Source organism: Amphiprion ocellaris, chromosome 1, assembly GCF_022539595.1.
Source record: "Amphiprion ocellaris isolate individual 3 ecotype Okinawa chromosome 1, ASM2253959v1, whole genome shotgun sequence".
Classification (NCBI taxonomy): Eukaryota; Metazoa; Chordata; class Actinopteri; family Pomacentridae; genus Amphiprion; species Amphiprion ocellaris.
This window is the reverse complement of record NC_072766.1, coordinates 26489884-26512486: the sequence shown is the minus strand read 5'-3', so window position 1 is coordinate 26512486 and position 22603 is coordinate 26489884. Positions and strand designations below refer to the sequence as shown.

Below are 22603 nucleotides of genomic sequence, written 5' to 3'. Positions count from 1 at the left end.
TCTAGGATTGTTCTTGTTTCTGTATACACTGATCAGCCACAACATTATGACCACTGACAGGTGAAATGAATAGCGTTGATCATGTTGGTACTATATGTTGTTCTGCTTGAAAACCTTGGATTTTGGTGCCTGTGTGATGAGACTTAGGACACCCAAATAAACGTTGTTCCAGAACAAGCACACTCCATGTAAATGACAATACTAAATGTCACTGACCTACCCCCGCAGGAAAATGCATCCCACCACATTGCAAAAACATTAAATAATCAAGAACATCTTGGGGAACATGACAATTGCCCAAGATGTTGATTTGACCACCAAACTTCCTAGACCCCATTCACTTTTTACAGTTTTAACAAAAGTAGAAAATAAATGAATGCAAGAGACGGCTGACACAGGCTTCCATTTCTTTTCCGTATTCGCTCCTTATTTTCCATGTTACACTATTTGTCCCACTAGTAAATAATTCTTATAGTGATCTTAGATCTGTCCTTTCAACATAAGTAACATTTCACCTCCCACGCATGTGTGCTTACTGTTTCGATAGCATGGAGTATTGATCTAATTTTCTCCATACTCACACTGCTGTGGTCTTCTCTTCCTTCCTTCTGTCCTGTTCGCTGCTTTCATTCTCCTCAGTGTCAGCAGTACCGAGAGAGCACATCGGTCCTGGAGAACCAGCCAGCAGGAACATTTGTTCTGCAAGTTCATGCCATAGATGCTGATGAGGGCTCCAATGGCAGGGTCACATATGGCTTCATGCACAAAGACTCCACTGTGCCTGCATTCAGCATACACCCAGATACTGGTACTGAAACACAGAAATAGTCACTTGTACAAACATACACAAGTACACAAACTCTCTTCCCAGTGGAGATTCTCAGGCAGACCTAATTCCATTCAGCGTACCTGCCATGTTGATACAATACAACAAGGCATGCAGTGTGACTGCAAGTTTACTAGTTCAAGTAAACTTAAAGCTAAGATTTTGTAGTTTGTTTTTAATGTCAGTTATTTTGTGGCTAAAATAAAAGATCAGAATGTAAAAGTTTAGTGCCTGGATGTGTGGTAAATACGAAATGTAAGGCTTAAGGCTGTTTGATCACTTTTGACTAGCTTTCATACAACAAAAACTCAACAGCATTTTGCTCCTCTTTTTGTGTCTTCGAAGCATATTTTAGTCTAACTCACTGTAGTGTCTGATTTTTTTTTAAATGCCATCACATGAGAAACATATTAACAAAGTCAGTCCAAAGATTAGAAACTGCAGAAGAGCACATGTGCGTAATTTTGCATGTCATCAAGTCAAAGGTTTATATATAATGCCAAAAACTAGGACAAAGTACAATACAACACACATTTCAGTTCAGCCACAACAGTATTTTTGGTGGAGCAGGATACAATCTAAATGTCATCACCAAAAGGTAATTCATCTTGGATTTGATGACAACTACTTTTAAGAAAGTCTCATTTTCTTCACTACTCTGCTCCGCATGTGCTTTTCCATGTTGAAAGTTTAGCTTCAAGGCAAGCAGGGAAATCATTTTAGTGTTAAATTGCAAATACTCTGGGGAAGTCAGACACAGCAGTGTTTGGTGTGATTTGGCTGCTTGATCAAACTTCTTATCTCTGTCTCTTTAGGAGTAATTGTGACAGCCAGGAAATTTGACCGTGAAAGGCAGCGGGAGTATGCAGTGACCGTGACTGCCACTGACCAGGCAGCTGACCCACTGATTGGCATTTGTCAGCTCAACATCCTCATCTTGGACCAGAATGACAACAGTCCCAAGTTTGAAAACATCCGATATGAGTGTAAGTTGGTACATACATTAATTCTATAGGTACGCTGACAGAAACCTGCTGTATTACAAATGAAAATTCATGCAGATACAGAAAACAAACCCATTTTTTTGACAACAAAAACTGTCCATGCAAACACTTTGATTTCCAGTATTCCTGGATACTGTCTGTACCTAAAGTTAAACATTAACTGATTACTACTGTGTTCACTTTTAAATGAATTTATTCTGTTATTGTAACAAAGTTTGATTTGGTTGTGCATGATTTGAAGTGTGTTGTGTTTTCTGTATTTGGTTGTTTTCTTTGCATATGCTGTATGTTGTCTAGTCGGTGAATGCATTTCTTTATTAGGTGCTGCTCTGTTTGTTCGCAGCAGTTTTCCTGAATGTGACACATGGTGGATAAATTGGCGTAGATACCTCTTAATTAGCTTTTGTTTTCTGAAGTCACAGCACAGTGCGCTCACTTGCCCACTGTACTGCAAATGAAGGCCTCACAGAGCCACTGAGGTGTAAAGCACACTACTTTTTCTGCTCCCATAGACTTCCTTCGTGAGGACACCATGATTGGAACTAGTTTCTTGCGTGTAGCAGCTCATGATGATGACTTTGGCACCAACGCAGCCATCACGTACTCCATGTCCAGTGAACAGCCGGAGTACCTCAGGGTCAACCCAATGACAGGATGGGTGTATGTCAACCAGCCCATCTCACAGGTACACACATACCGTATGCACACAGATAATGAGAAACCACATTAGGCACATTTTCCACTTGCTATTTAAAACAGCCTCCACCATAGAAAATACATGAATAACCTGCATAATCCTTCTTATTTTTGGATTTTTGTACAAAGATGATTGGATGCTCTTAGAGCTAATCAGGCTTATAAGCTTCACTGGCACAAAAGCTATTCAGGGAGATTGTGTAATTTCATAATTCCACTCAAGAACTCATAACAGGTTAGCAATAAACTTCAGATTGCAACGAAACAGCATGCTGCTTCTTCCAGTATATGGCCAGAAGAACAAGTACCCTATGTTTGCATCCAATTGCCAACAGTAATGGAGCAGGCGTGCACTTGCCAGTAGCAGACAGGCAGCCAACATATGTGATAATGGCTTTACTGATGCCTTTTCTTTGTCTGAAGAAGAATTTCAGAAATTTCCCTCACTTCACTGCTTCTAAACTTCACTAACAAGAGACAAGTAATCTTGGTGTGGGCATGAACAAGCGATTGACAAAATTGCCACGTAGTCTGTGAAAAACAAATCTGCAGCTCAGATGAGTACCATAGTGATAAAAACCCAACAATCAGCAACGTACCATCTTCCAGAGCCAAGAGGAAAGAATGTTTGTATGCTCGGTGCTTGGAATCTCATACTAACACCACCTGGCACCATGCCAGCGTTCCTGACTGAGATAATTGTTTACTAGAACATTTCCATGTTTGAAGATACCAACTTTTTCCACTAATGAGTACAACTGCATAAAATGTAGTACACAAGTAGGCACTGCTAAGCATTTACTTCAGCCTTTGCCAATGTGACAGTCCCAGTCTATTAAATACTAAGAGCAAAGACTGAAATTTAGAACATTTTTGCAACACAAATATATCTTGAAAATGGATCTCAGGCAGTGTAAAACTGACTGTGTGGAAATCTATTCTATCATGCATGGATTTGAAACACCTTTGAAGGGGCAGAATGCCTTGTCCGTAACGAGGTGCATAAAGAAAAGGACATTAAACAAAATCACAAAAAAGGAAACTTCAGATTGTTCTGTCTTTCTTCATTGTTCTCTAGCACATGTAAGTTAGCCCACATTTGGAGTACAGGCACTTGGTTAACTTTTTTTGCTGTTGTTTTTCCACTTTAGTTACTAGGACAGATCATCTCCTCTGATTGCAGTGGATAAAGTAAATTTCTCTTGTAAGGGTTACAGAACTCTGCTGCTCCAGAGTGAGCCATGCCTTTCAATCAATATACTTATCTTCAAGTATGTTTGTGTTTACCCGGACGCAGCCTACAGTCAGTTTCTTCCTGCACAGAAGTGCAGAAAATGGATTGTTTGCTCAAATCTGTGTGATCTCGATTCACAATGTTCATCAGCCTTTAAGGAAGCTACAATTACCACTGTGTCACCCTAATTGCCATCATAACAACACACAATCAAGCAGTCTTCTCTCTTTGACATTTTGCCACAGAGGACTTACATCACCAGGGAAATTGTGGCTACAGATGGGGGCAACAGGAGCAGTTCGGTGGAGCTGGCAGTCACCATCACCAATGTGAAGAACCAGCCTCCACAGTGGGAAAAAGACAGCTACAGTGTGGTCATACCAGAAAACACTGTCCGAGATACACCCATCGTGGTATGTTTGAATGAAAGTGTGGTACTTAGCACACAGAGGAGGCAACACATATGGATGCGTTTTTAGTGCACAGGAAAAGTATTTATCCATTTTAATGCGTAAAAATAGGCAATCCATGTTTATTCAAATGTTATCTTACAGTGAAATGAAAGTGAATGAAAAGATACTGTCCACTTGGCAGTGGGGAAATCTGGGCTTCTAACTTTTTGGCAACAATTTGCAAATACATAATCTCAGTGTTTTTTTTTTTTTTTTTATTTTCTAATTAAAGGCAAACTCAGTTTTGCTAAGGACCTGATGTGGCAATATGAACATTTTTAACAGTAGGTAGATTAATACAGAGACAATTTTTAGTAAAAAACTAACAAAAAAAAGTAAAGATAAAAAATAAGGGAAAAAAACTCTACTAACTTAGAGCAGATTGATGTCAATTCAGGAGTTGTGGGCAAACACTGTTTCTAACCCTAATATTAATATGGAATAGGAGTACGTGTTAACAGATAAGTATACCAAAAAAAAAGCAATCTTTCTTCTCATAAATTTAATATTAAAAATTACCTTTAGATTAAATCAACATAAGCATAACAGTGTTTGACATTGTGGCACCAAGATAAAACACATACTGTGGTACTGCAAAAATTCCCAGCTCATTTCTGGCCAGAGCTGCTTGTTGCATGTTAATCCCTTATGTTCTCCTTATCTCGAACCCCTTGTTTCCAAACACGTCTTAAGGGAGGACTAGTGGTCTGCTTTGTGTAGTTTCTTATCACAGCTTTGGTGTTTTTTTTTTTCCTTTTTTTGGGGTTATTTTTGAAAGTTCAGATAATCCTAATCAATGGTGAGAACAAAAAGTGTAAATATGTAACAAGTTTGTCGTATGGCAGGAGAGCAGCAACCACAGTGGTAGTAAAATGCGTACATTCACAAACACTCTTGAATCCACTGATTCATTACTTGTGTCATTCATATGTATCCTGTTAACTGCACTTCAGTAGTCATAAACACTGCCTTTTCATGTCTGTCACACATTTTCAACTAATCAACAGTAATTTCTAAGGCTCTCTCCAAAGCAATTAAGTCCATTAAAGTTACTGATGAATATTGCAACTCAAAGGATGGAAATCAAATGACAACGGAGAGTACTTTACATGGTAATGTGAGTGTTTGTGTTTGTGAGAGATGTTGATAAAGGAAGGGAAAAGAGCACGCTCCCAGTTGTACACTACATTAATGGAGATGGCAGTTTGGCGTTGATTTGGCTGTTCCGCAAAGATGCACCGACTCTCAATGGGTTGTAATATCTCTGAACATGCAGCAGTCGGACATGTTTGCCAGTTCAAAATGCCTCACGGGGTGTCTCATTATTGTAGCTGCTATGCTCTCCAGAGTGAAAAAATACAGCTAGGTCACCATAGGTAAGCCATGTCACGCCCGAGATAGCACTTTTGATTTTAATTGGGGGATATATGGCAACAGCTTCCAATAGTCTCTCCATAATTAGTTTAGTGAGAATGCAGAATGAAGAGCAGAGTGTATTTCCCTTTGATCCCACAGGATTTCAGTCAGTTATTGTCTAGTCTCACAGTTTCAGACTTACTAATATTTTAGTGTTCATTATTATGGACTATGAAACTTTTTTTTTTCATTTGGGTAAATCATTTTTCAGTACTTTGAATACACACATCAGTTGGAGCTCAGCAGCTGCTGTCAGCATTTTCATTTCTGTCCTGAGGATCACTGCTGGCATGCAGTATTTTTCCAGCCTCAAAACTGGTAATTAGAAACACATGAAAAATCTGTGCAACACAAATTACCACCACTTTTTAAAGATTTGAATCTGCTGGTCATCCCTGACTTAGATCAGAAAGTGATTGTCGGTGATTTCCAAGAGGGCACTGCATCTTATTTTATTTTATTTTTTAAAGTTATCGTTTCTACAAATTATCTTCAGTTGTGTTCATAGTCGATGTACTGGTTTATGCACAAGACTACAAGTCAACATGGGGGCTAGCCCTATTGCTTTATTTGTTGTTAATGTTGCAAGTGAACCTGCCAGAATGGAGTCAGACATCCACTACAACAGAGACTGCAACACAACTCCTTGTGAAGTGATTGGAAACAATCCAATTAAAACATCCCTGTTGAGATTGCAAGGAAATGTTTGTATTATAGGCATAAATGCAGAAGAGTAACGAAAAGATTGGTTGGACAAGAAACTTGTAGGAAGGAAATATTTTGCTCCCTAACATTCTCTCAAACATTAAATCAATTAAAGTACAAGAAAAGCAGTCAGAGAGTGCAGAACTCTGCCAAAGCTGCTCTGTCGTTGTATGATTTCCGATTAATGAAAATTTTTTTTTTTAAATTTGTGGTACGCAGCGGTGGATTTTTAGTAGGATCGCAATCATGTGATTGTCACCAGGCACCTGACATAGTGCCACTTGTAGTCATAGTTACAGGGATGCTGTGCCGCTATCTCACAATGATGCAGAAATGTTTAACAAATCTGTGGATCCAGACTATAGTATGCATCACTACCAAAATCTAATCAATTGGTACTTGTGTCTTTACTGACCTTCCCTGAAAATTTCATTGAAATCCATTAATCCGTTTTTGAGTAATATTGCTAACAGACAGACAGACAAACCAACGCCGATCGTCACATACCTCTGCCAAGGCTCCACCTCCGTGGTGCAGTAAAAAGTAGCCTTAGCGAGTCAATGCTTGTTACTTGTACAAATACTTGTTCCAGCAATTCTTTTAATGAGACTAGACTCTGAAATTTGTCCAGCTGGTTCACCGTCACATGCAGAGAGGTTACAGGTTAGGAGCAAGGAAGGAGAGTGGATGCCATGACAAATGCTAGGTGTTACAAAATAACAGTTGTGAGGAAAGGATCTGAACAACTGATAGTGAACTCCTGTCAGCATCCCTGTGCCTCCTACGTTCTCTTTGAGTTCCCACAAATATTTATCACTGCTATTTGCATCCATCCAAAAACAAATATGGATAAGGTGGTAGACGTTATTTGCAATATTATTCAAGAATTTGTTGAAATCTCCTCATATGTGCTCAAATTTATAATGGTTGATTTGAATAATTGTATTCTCAGTATGTCACTTGTAAGAAAAAATAAAACCACTGACTGGCCAGGATACAGTGTAACCCTGTCTGAGGTAAATGCTTGCGCTGCACCTCTGTCCTGATGAGAGGATGCATCTCTCTCTCCAATAAACTGGATGAATTTCTTATCTGCTGTGAGACATTGGATGGTGAGAACATTCCTGCTTGACAAGACTTGGATGATGCTTAGATGAAGATCACACACAATGCAGTCATCAAAGAGGAGAAGGTTTTTCAGATTACTCACACATGAAAGAGCTTAGGGCCCAATAACCTCAGTGGCAGGGTTTTGAAACACTGTTCATCTTAACTGAGTGGGACTTTCTGCTCTTCATGCAACACTCACCAGATATTCAGCTGGTCCCGTCAATGTGGAAAACATCAATCAAGGTCCCCCTCCCCAAAGTCCCTCATCCATCCTCTCCTAATGATTGCAGGTCCATTTGTCATTCTGATTTCAGGTGATGTAAGCAGGTCCTGAATCCACGACAGCCCGTTTTGCCAAGAGGGACAGATGATGCCATTGTAACACTTTGAAACTTTCTGTATCTGCACCTGGAGGGTAGTAAAACATTCATGAGTCCTCTTTTCAGATTTCTCCTCTGCACCCATTAATCCTGTCTGACAGACTGAAGCAGCACTTTCAACTGAACCTAAAACTAATCACATGGATTTTTAATTTAATGTCATAGGTGTATTTCACCTGTATTGACTAAGCAAAGGGTATTGTACTGTCACCTTTGTCAGTTATCAAATACACTGAGTTTTGTCATGGCAGATACCCTAGATAGCATATGATATTGCCTTGGTCGGCCTGTTGGAGCAGGATGTGGCTGAATATGGTCCAGTTCCAAAAGTCAACAGTTGTGAGACCTCACATTTGCACCTGATGCATAAAATACCACAGAGTTGATTTTTTACTTCAGATGTGATACGTCCACTATCTGTCTAGGATCAGATGAGAGACGACTGAGACAGTGATGTTGTATCAATATCTTGGTTGAATTAAAATCACAAGATTGCTGGGGTGTTTCTGTAAACACATAATTGCATTATAATTCTTGATTTCTTAGGCCACTGTGCTGGGCTGTTCGTGCTAGGTCTAAGGTGTTGTTAGGGGTTCAGTTACAACTGAACAAATGGTTGGGTTACTCTGACCTAGCTGCTGGTTGGTTCATTTTCCCATTCATCCTTTGCGGAAATTTCTCTTGTGGTCAGAAGTTCACATAGCACAGTGGGTAGGATTTTGTGGTAGGTGAATAAGAACATTGCATTTTATATAAGTTGTGGTAATAGCAATATTTTAGGCTCATTCCACTGTAACACACTATCTGGTATCATAATGTAAGTGTTTTTATCATTTAGCATTTATTAATTAACTAGCTAGAAATTTTTAATAGATGCTCACTAGCTAACTTCAACAGTGGGTGTAATGTTGTTTGATAACCATTACATTTGTAGCTTTTTAAAAATTGAAAGAGTAGCAATATCCCTTTTTGTCATTTAACTGACCTTAGTTGTCCCACTGCACATTGTCATTTTAGTATTATTGGGTAACGTTAGCGAGCTAGCTAAAATAATGCTAACTAATAAACATTATGTATAATGTATATACATAATGTATAATGTTGACAGCTATGGATTATGGCTGGTAAACATCAGCTTTAACCTGAATGGGGCAAATAAAAATTATGCAACAAATTAAGGCACCAATTTAAATGCATAAATGTTTTAACTTATGTACCACTTAACAGTAATTGCAAACATGGCCACACATCCCCATACCTTAAATGATGTGTCATTTTTAGGTGTGTAACTTAAGAATTAATCATTTACGCATATATTATATGAAGTAGTTAAATAGAATAGGTATGTAGAAATTACACACACATTGCTAGTTTACTGCATTTAAAATGTTGTTATTGGTGGATATTGTTAGGATTTTATCGATACCAATATGGCTTATTGAAACTGATACTTAACAATACTCTTGTCCATACTATTTTCTGTAATTTAGAAGACGTGATATGAAAAGAGAAAACACCTATGATTTTTTAAATCACTTTTTATGCTGAATTACAAATTGGTGACAAAACTGTGAATCACATTCCATGAATTTCTTCATTATTTAAATAGAATATAGGAGGCCAGTGAAACTAAATATACATTGTGTGAGAAAGTAACAAGAGAATCTACTAGTGCTAGACCTAGTTAAGGAAAAATTACTCACATTAACCAACTTTATGGATATGCATTGGTTGTAAAGGCACATACTCACACATCAGATGACACGAGATAATGTCTATTGACTGAGGTGTAACCCGTTAACTTACTATGACTAAAATTTTTCAGTCATCATGTAGCTGCTTTTATCTGCTGTGTAAACTGTAACTTTATTGTCATATGTTTCAGGGCCATGTCCTGCATCTCGGTTAGCATCCAACTTCTAATATCTAACTAGCAAACATATAAAATACATGCTAAATATTTTAAATAGCAGAAAGGCAGTAAAAAAAACAGCATGCGTTAGGATAAAATATGTACTCATCAAATCAGCATTGCAAGAATGAAAAATGAAGCACAGCTGAGCAAAAGCTGAAGTGCTGTGGCAGTAATGTTGTCTGCCACTTAATTCAACCTGTCCGAGCTTATTTTCAATTGACTTGACACGCCAATTAGATCAAAAACGAGAACTAATCTGTGCATGTCTCAATGTTGAAAAAAACTGCAGCAGTGAAAGTATTTACATTCTTAACCTGAGTACATCATTTTTCAAAATGACACAAGGGCCAACTGATTAGATTTTGGCAGTGATGCGGCTTATAGTCTGGATTCACAGATTTGTTAAAGATTTCCGTAACATTGCAAGATAGCAGCATGGCTTTACTGTAACTATGCCAACAAGTGAACACTACATCAGCTGCCTGCTGATGGTTACATGACTGCGATCCTCCTACAAATTCACTGCTACGGACTTATCGGGACTTATCCGTCGGAAATCATACAGTGACTGAGCTGCCTTGGTGGAGTACTGCACTCTCTGAGTGCTTTTCTTGTTAACCAAGAAATGTAAATACTAACATTGTATAGTATTTACAGTGCATGATGAGTTCCGCCCCATAATTACCCAATGGTAGAGTTAAAATTGGGTTATTTTTTCACTATGAGGCGTTTTCAATAGTGGTACCAATGTGCAGATAGTATTTTTAATACGAGGCTAACAGCCCCCATACGTTCTTAAAAAATGAACTTTTTTTTAAGATTGACAACAAAATTCCCTCTGGGTTTGATACTTTATTGAACTGTACGCTTGCATGGGCATTCTTAAATCACTAAAAAGAAGAAAAGAGGGGAAAAAAGTTTAAGCCTGTGGAAAAATGATGGGACAGCAGCAGGCTGACCTGTACCACCTATACCTGGCCAGACTGACTGAGAAGCTTTGCATGGACATAATCCATCCCACACACTCAAATACAGACATACTTATGCCAAAATCAACTGAGCAAAAGAAAAAAAAAAAAAAAACATTTAAAAAAACATTTTCTAAGTCAGTACCTAGATTCAACAAGATGTGGTAGCCATGGTGAGTCTGGGGATGTGGGATAGTAACTGGGGGTATGCAGTATTGATTTATTTTTGTGATATTTACCTGTTTACAGTTATCAGTGTGCATTATAACATCTGTTTCAACTGTGATGGTGTTTATGATAGCTTCTGTTGATTAGGATTATTGTTTGTGTTTGCATCTTGGCAGACTTTAAAGTTTTCCCTTGAGTTTAAATCAAATCTACAATGACAGCTACATTTCATGCATGCATGTCATTTATTTGGTCAGATGAGAAATGGAGAACTTTTGGGAAGTTAGTCTTACCTTACTAATGGGAATTATACTACATGACAATGAAAGGATTTATAGCCACTTTGAGTTTGGAGTTTGATATGCCGACTAAAATAACTGAGTTGTCCGATGATGTTGAAATTTTATCTTCACCGTTTCCCCTGTTGTCTCTGTTCATAAAAGACCATCAAAGCCACGTCACCCCTTGGAGATCCCAGGGTAACCTACAACTTGGAGGATGGTATGGTCCCAGAGACCAACATGCCAGTTCGCTTCTACTTGACCCCCAACCGAGAAGATGGTTCAGCCTCCATCCTGGTTGCAGAGCCGCTGGACTATGAGACCACCAGGAATTTCATGCTGCGGGTTCGGGCTCAAAATGTTGCTGCTGTACCACTGGCTGCCTTCACCACAGTCTACATCAATGTCACTGGTGAGCTTTTTGCAAATCTTTCCCATTATATTTTATTTAATTTGTTTTACTAAATCCATAATATCATGCTTTCATTCCTCCATGTATTTTACCTTGTCACTGTTGTGGTCTTGTGTAATAGCTTTGCATTACATGAGAGTCATATTCCCGCAATGCACTTTCTAACACTTAGTTCTTTGGCATAACAATACTATTTGTATTGTTGGTGGTAAATAATAATATTTTTTAAATTAGTAAATGCAAAGTTGATTCTCAGACTAAGAGTATGTCTAACAACACCATAAGTAGGCAGATGTAGTTTAAAAGAAGTGGGAAAAATGTATGAGGACAGTGTTGTAAAGACACACAAAAGTCATACCAAAACACAGAACGCATGTCAACACAGATGTTTTGATAGGAAACACAATTTTTTTGTGAAAGAATAATTATGTTGTTGTTACAGACAATGAAGTGGTTTGCAAACAAAACAACAAAAATGTCCAATTTTGTCATTTTATGTCTACTTGTGTGAAATGAAATACATGCTAGTAGAAAAACAGAATGAACTGTAGTTGTTTAATTTGCAAGATATAGATAAAAAGTAAAAGTCTTCTTTTTGATAGAGCTGAATCAGACATCATTAATTGAAAGTTCACGACTCATAATTTTATTCTGTGAAATTGTTTTTTTGATTACAAAAGTCAAATATTTGCCATTTCAGGGTCATCAAATATGATTAATGTGTTATATCTCGAAATTGTGGATGCTGGTTAGACAAAGTGCTCACTTTTGAAGTTGTCATCTTCATCTGTGGGCAGTTTTTGATATTTGCCGTCTTTTCAAATACAAAGCAATAAATGAACAATATAAAACTATTATCCAAGCTGTGAAAAGCTGCAGTACAGTAGAATAATACACTACCGATTTTGGGGGGATCAGACATATCGCAGTGCTGTCTAAGACTTATTGCATTTAAATTTTCCTTTGGATTTGTTTAAAACTTGGATTCCAAAGCCGCACAAATCCTAATCATTTACAGAACTTGCCAGCTGTTGTGTTAAGCCAACAGTGTAACATATACTGGACTCTTAACACTAGTGCAACACCCCCGCTGCAAAGAAATGTCATACTGTCCATCGTGTCTCTTCTTTGCCTGGGAATATCAATCATCTTCTCTATATCATTCATCATATATGTCATTATTTCTTCTACTTTTTCTGTTTCAGTTAATGCTATATATATGCATGTAATTCCCGTGCAACATGCACACATGCATGCATACCCCATTCCATCAAATTCGTCTTAATCCAGTGAGAAATAATTAATTCTCACAGACCCTCTCCTGCCTCCTGTCCCTCTTTTAATGTTCTCTTCTCCTCTGTTCACTCACCCCTCCTATCCCTTATCTGTCTTAATAAGAAAGCTCTTTGACTTCTCCAGAGGCAGTGAGGCTGAGGGAGGGAGGGAGGTCTGTAATGGATTTAAGACCCCATTTTTAATTCATAGATTAAGACATTTGCACTGAAGAAAGGCCAGAAAAATAGGCATATAGAGCAGCATTGAGATTTAATGTGTTGCTCTTTCAGAGTAATTTCTGTACTGCTTTTGGCTGACTTTTGTTATTCAGGAAAACTTATGAGGTCATGTCCTATATTGCTGGTTCTTGATACTACCCGCTTTGTCTGTCTGTAGCATCTAACACTCGTTCTTCTCTCTTCTTGTTCTGGTTAAAGTAGCTGATGTAAAAAAGGAACATTTTGTGTTAATTATCAACTGGCGTGATGCCTGCTTTGATCCTCATCTTGATGCCAAAATGACTTGGAAAATAAATAATCACAAAATGGAAAATGGCATCATTATATAAGTTGTCAGGACCACAGTAAATGTGTGGATGAACATGAATAGGCTAGCAAGTGAGCCAGAGGTGACAACACTGATCCCTCATGATGTTACCATTTTCGAGATTTTTACACAAAAATGTTTGCCTAAAAGCTGCAACACGAGCTTAATGAAACTTGCATTAACTCTTTTTATGTCACCTCCAACATTTAAGGCTTAATGTTATATGTATGGTGAGAAAAAAAAAAACTGCAGGCTCCCTTCTTGATGAAATTCCAGAATCAACAATCCAGGACATTACATGGCAACATCATAAAAAGAACTGAAGCTGCACCGAAGGCAAATGGTGCATCAACAATATAGCGCTGTGATATTTATTGCTATTGTATTTTGTTAAATAAAGAATCTTGTTGTCTACAAGGTACAATGTCATCTTTAGGAAGGTTTCAGTAGAAAGAAATTCATTGATGATGCATATACAGCACAGGGTTTTAGGTACTTTAGATATTTAATTAAATGTCACACATTGCCATCACAAATATACAGCCAGGGAGCAGAGTCATTATGAGTTATCTTCTGTGAAATGAAGAAAAAGGAGCCCTGTAACAGATGGAATGGTCCCCACACAGCTCCGATTTCAGAATCATGGAATCAATCTGGGATTGCATGAAAGAAACCAAAGACAGCCTAAATTCACAGAAGAACTCTAGGAAGTTCTCCAACATGCGTGGATCAACCTACCAGCCAAGTACCTTTTAAAAACTGTGTGCAAGGAAAATGGATGTTTTAAAAGCAAAGTCACACCAAATATTCATAGATGTGTCCTTTTTTGTACTGCACTTTCTATGAAGTGGGGCTTTATTTTTGAAAGCATCCTTACTTCAGTGCCTAAATGTTTTCACAGTAATCTAACACAGCTGAAGTAGTTAAAGTCAGCAGAACTACAGAGTGCAAAGCACACAGCAGTAAAACATCAGAAAGAACCACACTGGTGAGGCTGCATTCCTTCCAGAACCAGAGACAAATATGATACATTAGTCCAGTTTCAGTAACAGATGAAACTGCACTACGCTGCATTGATTTAGAATAATCTGATGTTAGATTTTGCAACTCAGGTTTTCATGTTACAAAGACATCTAGGAATGAGCACTTTCATATATTTGATTAGCTGTCCATGCTTTTGCTGGATGATGCTTTATAGCTCCCTTTGTTTTGAACTGAACTCCAGCGTTTTAAAAAAAATTCTGCTGGCAGACCTGCATTACAGAATACATGTATTGGGTTTACACAGATCAGTAATGTGCAAGAGAAGTTAGTGCAATGTCACCAGGACTGATCTGTAGGTTTGGCATTGGCCGGAAGCCATACTGTTGCATTCTGTGCCAAATATCAGCATGCTTTTATAGAATCACTTAAATACCTACTGCAAAGTATGCAATCGGAGATTTCCACACAGCAAGCAGGAAATGGAAACTGCTTTTTGTTTCTTTGTTTTTCAGCAGTAAACCATTTATATTATATGAAAGTGAATGCACACAATGAGAAGTAATTCTTTTAAAGAAATAGAAGTAAATAGATTGAACAAAAAATAACTGTTTTCCAAGGCTGCAAGAAAAATGACAATATTTGGCAGCAAAAGATGCCAGGTGAAAAGCAATAACTCTTACATATTGTTAATAAAATAGCAAATGTAGCTAAAGTTTGTTGAATGAAAATGTACACTCATTTAGTAATGTTAAAGGTTATGGGATGATTTTTGGAATATTTAAATTGAGAATGTAATAATTAAAGGAAACACTCTTTTTGCTCAATGGGGCCATGGGTGACTCATGGCACAGTATGTCTGTCTATGCCTTTCTATATGTTTAAGTCTTATGATTTGTATTGGATTCTTTTTTTTTTTTCTCATAACCAGTACCAAAATGCAATTGCTAACATTCATCAATCCAAATCCAATCATATAAACCTTACTGTTTAGTATAAGTTTTTTTGTTGTTTGTTTTTTGTTTTTTTAAAGTAGAAGCTTTATTTATTGTGAAAGGGAATGGAGCATGACTTGTTGGATATTATAAGTCATTTGCTTGCTACTTTAGGCCATGGGAAGACCTCATCAGATATATATATGACATTTGTATCAAATTAACAAGACATTAACTGGGAAAAAAAAAACCATCTTTGGTATAAACTGAACACAATCTGTCTTTCTATCCCCTCCCCTCTCCAGATGTAAATGACAACGTCCCATTCTTTACTTCCTCCATCTACGAGGCTTCGGTCACTGAAGGAGCAGAGTCAGGAACTTTGGTTTTCCAGGTATCAGCCAATGACCTTGATCTGGGTCTAAATGGCAAGGTGAGAACTAATTGACACACATACAAATTAATTCACTAATTATTCTAAAAGTCATAATGTTGCTCTAACTGTGTGGCCAGTTGAAAGGAATATTTAGAATCCAGTTTCTTTTGTATAACTGCACTCCATTCTGTTCAGTATACCTCTGTTTTTAAGTTATCCAAAATGTGTTCTTCCTTGCTGTGTAAAATTTGCAATAATTATCTGCATTTTAGCATCTGGCCACCTTAATAATTGTGTCTGCTCCAACCCCCCATCTTCCAGATCGCTTACTCACTGCTGGAGGATCGCAGTGGGGACCATCAGTATTTCCGTATTGACCCAGAGCTGGGGTTCATCTACTCACAGGCTGTGTTTGACCGAGAGACCAAAAGCTCCTACCTGTTGGAGGTTCAGTCTGTGGATGGCTGGGAGTCAGCGCGGCCCGGCAAGCACGGGCAGCCCAACTCTGGTAAATAGGACTCAAGCTGCACAGAACATCCTGTAACTGACTGAAACTGACAGTGTTGTTTTCAGTCCTGTAATGTGTTCTGCCTGAGTGTTGAGACCAGCAGTTGCAAAAGTTTACCTTGCAAGGCAGCGGGATACTGAGAGATGTGCAAGATCATGATCACAGAACAATCCATCTTGCCAGGCTTCAAGCTGCTGGTGGCAGATCAACTTTTGGTCAGACCAGTGAGTGTATATGAAAAACTACTGCCAGCTATGGATGTGTTTTAGGTGTGAGCTCGCCCGTGATAGGGACTGATAGACAGAAGGTTCATCCAATCACCTGCCAAATATTTTTTTTAAGTGCCTGAACTTTTCCAGACTGTTTCTGAGGACGACTTCTCAGATGGTTCTGTGTAACAAACCATCTGACGTGTTGGGTTACTGAAAGCTGCTGAGTGGTACCTAGTTTGAATTGTTTTTGCATTTTATCAGTCAGCGATAAAGAATAGATGAAGCACGTAGAAGGGAAACACTGAATATTTGAATTATCCCCACAGGTTTTCCCTGTGAATATATGTATATAAATATATGACAATATCTTACAAATAGCTGAGTCATCTTTGTAGTACACAAAGTATCCGGACACCTGAACATCATATCCATATGCGATTGTCTCATTAAACTGAGTCCCCACTTCTTGAGGAAGACTTTCCAATTTATTTTGAAGCCTGTCTTTAAAGATTTGCTCCTAGTCAACCCAGCTGACTTAAATTTCAGCCACTGAATTAGGTTAAAGTGCTGGCCAGTCAAATTTATTGTTTTTATTATGTCTATATGGACCCCACTGGTATATGGTGGCATTGTCATGCTGGAAAAGTCTTCCCCAAAATGTACACTTTTACCTTCAAAACCCTTTTGTACTATGACAATAACATTTACCTACCTTAAACTAAGTGGCCCAAACTATGAAAAACTGTCATCCTGTTAATCCTATGCTAAACAGTCAGCACTATATACTTTGGCAGGTAGTGTTCACCCAAAAATAAGTAGGTCAAACCCAGTTAGTGATGAGTACTCTAGATGTATCCACTGCTCCAGCATCTAATCACTGTGAGCATTACAGCTATCCAGTCATGGCCTGGAATTGCGTATGGTCATCTCTGGGAGCATGCCACTGTTGTAGCATGCTGTACTGTACTGTTATTGCACCTAAGCTGGGCAAAGCCTAGTGGGAAGAAACTTGATGAATAGACTTATTGAAAACTCGTTATCATTTGACAGTACCACATTAAAAGTCAATGAGCTCTTCAGTACAACCTGTTCTGCTGCAGATGTTTGTAAATTCAGATTGCATGGCTATGTGCTTGATTTTGCACCTGTTAGCACTGGCTGAGGCAGCTCAGCCCACTAATGAGAGAGGCTGTCTGCATATTTTTTAGTCAAAAATGTAACAAGTAATACCGTTAAGTTAAAAAGAGTGTTGCATTGAATGCTCTGTAGTTGCAGCCACATGGACCAATCTTCAAACTCTAGTCAGTCTTGTATGAGACTAGACCATAAAAAAATCAGGGCAGATTGATGTAATAGCAGAAAATATTCAGAATCTGTTGACATTAGAGTCATAATCCACCTAATTTAGTGATAGTGGTCGCTGTTTTAGTGACTAAAAATGAGGACAAGCACAAAGAGGGAGAGTGCTGTAGACAGCTGCTCTGAAGACTTCATTTAAGGCTTCAAATCTTCATTGAAGGCAGCAATAATCTCTGTTTTCCTCTTTCTGTTTCCTTCCCACATCTGCTCATCTCCCTCCACTGAAGGACCAAAGGCCATATTTCTCTTTCACTCTGTCTCTCTTGCAATCTCTCTTCCTCCGTCTCTCCATTTTTCTCTCATTTGCTGCCAGATGAAATGCATACATGCTCTGGTAGAACAGAGAGCACGAAGAAATGAGCAGATGTTGAGACAGATGGGAGGATGGAGAGAGGTGTTGGAAATACAGCAAAACAGACAGACCAGGATATATTTTTTAAATAAATATGATCATAGATAATTAACAGATCTGCTCTCTTGGTTTGGCTCACTATGACATTTGTGGCAATGTAAACAGAAGTTAAATATTAAGTAGAGCAGAGACTGCAGTGAGGCTTTGGGAGTTATTTTATTATTTTTTTTCTGTTTTATAAATATTAAATGAGGTTGCATGAAGGAGGATGGGTGACAGGCAAATTAAGAGATACTTAGCATAGATGTACAGACACATACACACACATTTACAAGTGAGCGTGATGGAGCTGCAAAGCAGGAGGAGCTATTTTGGATGCCCTGGTTCCCTCGATGTGAAAATTCCAATCATTTTTCCTAAAGAAAATATTATGTGACTCACAGTAACGGCACATCCATACTTTGGATTGGCATAGAACTCTTCCAATTCAGTCCAAATGACTAACTATTTTGTTTAAAAATTTCTGGGTTTTTCCCAAAAATGTTAATTGTTTAATCTTGCATGCATTAAATGTTTAGATCAAAAATTAATTGTGAATCCAATGTGCATGTTCAGTGTTTCCTCTAGGATTTTTTTCAGCAGCGGCGGCAGGTTCTCCGAGGAGCCGTGACGTGTAAACAAATCACACTTGCCTGCAGATTTTACTTTTACAACCTATTTATTGAATGGCCAGTTGAAAATGGCTTTTTAAAGGCTAAATGTAAAATAATATATAAATATATATTTGAACAAGCTCATCTGAAAACGCAGTTACATCATGGAGTGTAGATATTAGCTTCATGCTATCAATAGTTTACTCATGTTAGCGACACTGACTTGGCATCAGGCCCAATTAACTGAAGCTACCGATATGTTATGTAGCGTTAGCAGGACATCAATATTTTGTGAATGTCTATTGAACTTGTAAAGTCTATTATGAGTTATCTTATGCTAATAACTTTTCTCCGGTAAGTCGCTGCCCTATTTTCCAAGATGACACTCCTCTGACTCTCTGACCTGGTGCGCTCTCGCGACATCGTCGTATTAATTAATTAATTAATTAATTAATTAATTAATTAGAGTAGATACTGAGTAAGATAGTTATCTGTAGTTTACCTTAGTACTAGCAAGTACCCGACACAGTGCAGCACTCTGCTGTGAAGGTGGAGACATGCGGCGGTTGTGTATTTGTGACAATAACAAAAAAAGAGAGAAAGAAATTTGAAGGAGAGGAGGGCGGGATTTAGGAATGGAGGGCCGCCGCTGCTGAATGAATGTAGAGAAAACGCTGATGTTGATGACACATCCAGTCTCTAAGCTTGTCACATGAGCTGCATACAGTGGACAGAAACTAAACAATGGCTGAGTAAACTGAGTCAATACATGAATTTTTTTGTTTGTTTGTTTTTTTACATTTTTACTCTATGTGGGCACTACTGAAATATAGTCAAAAAATGTGTTTTGGCTGGCCAGTGTGGCAGTTATAATGCTGTAAATCATAAAAAAGAAGGGGGGGGGGTTTACATTGTAAACTCAGCCTGCAGCCCAGCCCAGTTCCGCAGAGTAGTTCTGTAGGTTTTGTGACTGTTACCAGTGGCTTTTTGGTTGAACAGAGGAGCACAGATATTTTTATTTTCATAGAATGTGCCAAGTACAAATAGATATTTGTGGCATGTAGAATAAAGACCACAACTTTTTGAGTTTAGTTTTGAATACATTTCCTGATGAAACTGCACTTCACACATTAGTTCAGTGACTATCAGATAGTCAAAAAAATTGATGATTGTTTCTGTTTTTACCATTTTTAGATCTGATACTGGTGTAATATTCGGCAATTTTAAAAGATATACCCGGAGTGAAGCAGGGTATACAAACTTAATGAAAATTCATCTGAAATAAATGAAAAAAAGAGTTCCATCTGTATCTCTTTCCCCATTTTGTTGGTGAGCTCAGATTTCTTCAGTTGTTCCTCTTGTTTAAGTAGGATCACATAAGATGATATGAGTTCTTAAATTATGAACATCTACTGCACATATACAGTACAAACATCTGTGTTTGCCGAGCACCAAGAGATGTTGCAAACTGCAGACAGCAGGGTGTTGTCAAGTGGTCACAACAATAACCTTGTTAAACGCTGTTTTCACAGACAGAAAGGTGATACTTTGAAGCTGATGTGTGTCGTGGAGCTGAGTGTGCAACCTTTGTAAATACGTGACTCTAGAAGTGTGACATGGATGAGCAGGCATCATTAGTACATGAGAGGGAGGATAAGGAGATGGCTGCTACATCTGCTTATGCACTTGGCGTGTTCATCCTGCACCACTCCCTTTCTTTCTCTCCGACAGATTCTGAACATGTGCAAAGCTCTGGCATCTGCAACTTGTTTTGTTATAGCTCCAAGGGCTGCATTAGTTTGCTATCTGTGCCATGAACTGTATACCAACTCTTCCACCCTGGCTTAAATAATTTATCTTCTTGAAGCTGTACTGCAAATTATGCTCGTATTGATACAGATATCAAAGGAAGCGTAATATGTTGAGTTGCTCAACTACCGAGCTTTACACTGATACCCTCAGGGTGCTTTGTGCTTCACTTCAGCCCATGTTTGGATGCCGAAGAGAAATCAAAACAGCTGGATTTTATGGTAAAATAGACTGAAATAGTGAGGACAGACAGCAGATGTACAGTAATAGAAGAGTGGATAGAAGAGAAAGAAATTGTTATTATTGTGCCTGTGTTCATATGAAGAAATGTCTGCTTTCCTTTCTGTGTATGTGTGTGCACTTGTGCAGAAGTGACTAAATTGTCGCTATCCAAAGGGAGACAGATAGATGTTCACGTTCATGTTGACTGAATAAGAACAAACTCCTGTTTATCATCACCTCTCTCCTCTCTCTCTCTCTCTCTCTCTCTCTGTCATATTTTTTTATTTTCAGACACAGCATATGTTCGCGTTTTTATCAGCGACGTGAACGATAACAAGCCAGTGTTTGCACAGGCGTCCTATGAAATCGATGTGGATGAAGATGCTGACGTAGGCTTTGCCATTCTCACTGTCAGTGCCAATGATGGGGATGAAGGTGGGTAGCGTGGATAAAGGAAGCTGTATGTGTGAATATGTGTGTGTTTTTTGTGACGTAGATTCAAAATGGAAACTGTAGGAGTGATGGTGGGGATAGTACTACGAATCCACAATCAAGCACATTTACTCAAGTGCATTGCTAAAGTGCTTCACTTTTCTCTCAAGAAAAACTTTCACTCCTCACTGTTATAGTCTGACCCCCTTTTAGTTTGAAGGAAGTGGTAAAGCATGTCATGAAGTCATGAAAAACATGATGAAATGTGAGTTGGAATCAGCCAGTGTAGGAGATCCATTTAGTATAACCTTTCGATGCAAGGCACAGAAAGAAACTCTAAAGAGTTGAAATGTGAACTTTTGTGAATTTGTGCTTCAAAACATTTTTCTTCCCTTTAGTCGAGCATTTTGTTACTGCTGAGATTTCCCGAGGAAGCCATGTACAACTAAGGAATGTCCTTGGATTCTTCTTCATATTATTTTTCCAACACATTATAAAACTATCAACATTTTTAAAATAACAATATCAGTTTGAGTCCAAGTTTAAGAAAGTGGTGCTCAATTTAGTCAAGCTGATGAGCTGTTTCTCAGATATAACACTGCCAGTTTCATTTTTTTTCCTCAAAGCTAAAGATGACGAAAGTAAGATTTAAAATTTGGATATGAGGTAGAATTTGGTAAAGGAGATTTAGATTTAGAATACTTAAACACCCCGTATGAGATAGGACGGTCAATTTGCTTCACCTTTGCAGTGCAACTCCTTTTTAGCTACAATATATGTGTAATATATAATAAAAGATACTGATATACAATGGTTCAGTTCTGTGGTGGCACACGAGAGGCAAAGGTCAGCTCATAAGCTCATAAGATAAAAGACAAAAGACAAGACATGACTTATAGTAAAGACAAGAGACTCTTACAGTGTTCTTTAATACATATTTCTAGTAGCTGTTTTTAAAGATGATGTGTCTAAATTGCTTTATTTGTTACCAAAGTATTGCTTTTTGAGATGGAGCGAATAGCCTGCCTGCCTTTTTGAGTGTGTGTGTGAAGAAGACTGAAAACAAATTAAAAAAAAAAAAAAAAAACATCCCAGAAGCTCTATATACCTTGCAGCGCCTATAGAAATCTCAGCTCAGAAAACTTTTCTTTTCCCAAAATGAAACTAAAATAAAAGAAGTAACACAGCAGATTGAAAATATTGATAAGAAATACCTTAGAAGTAGTGATTCAGTGGCAGATGATTCTGTAAAAAAAGACTCATACAAAAATAAGTTTTTTGCATCTCACATTCAAATGAATGTATAATACACATGTGAGGAACGCAACAAAGGTTTAAAACATAAATTGATTAGACTCATTACTCCTCATCGGTGA

General features: G+C 38.0%; 1 protein-coding gene across 1 annotated transcript in view; it reads left to right on the top strand.

Annotated features, from left to right (window-relative positions):
• The window catches only part of LOC111563846 (neural-cadherin), a 375623-nt gene that overhangs the window by 167754 nt on the left and 185266 nt on the right, over window positions 1–22603 (top strand). Inside the window, exons 9-16 of the mRNA XM_055010997.1 lie at window positions 640–808; window positions 1642–1812; window positions 2343–2515; window positions 4006–4173; window positions 11318–11567; window positions 15610–15737; window positions 16002–16188; window positions 21087–21230. Of these exons, the coding sequence (XP_054866972.1) occupies window positions 640–808; window positions 1642–1812; window positions 2343–2515; window positions 4006–4173; window positions 11318–11567; window positions 15610–15737; window positions 16002–16188; window positions 21087–21230 (1390 nt within the window). The remainder of the gene's footprint in view (window positions 1–639; window positions 809–1641; window positions 1813–2342; window positions 2516–4005; window positions 4174–11317; window positions 11568–15609; window positions 15738–16001; window positions 16189–21086; window positions 21231–22603) is intronic.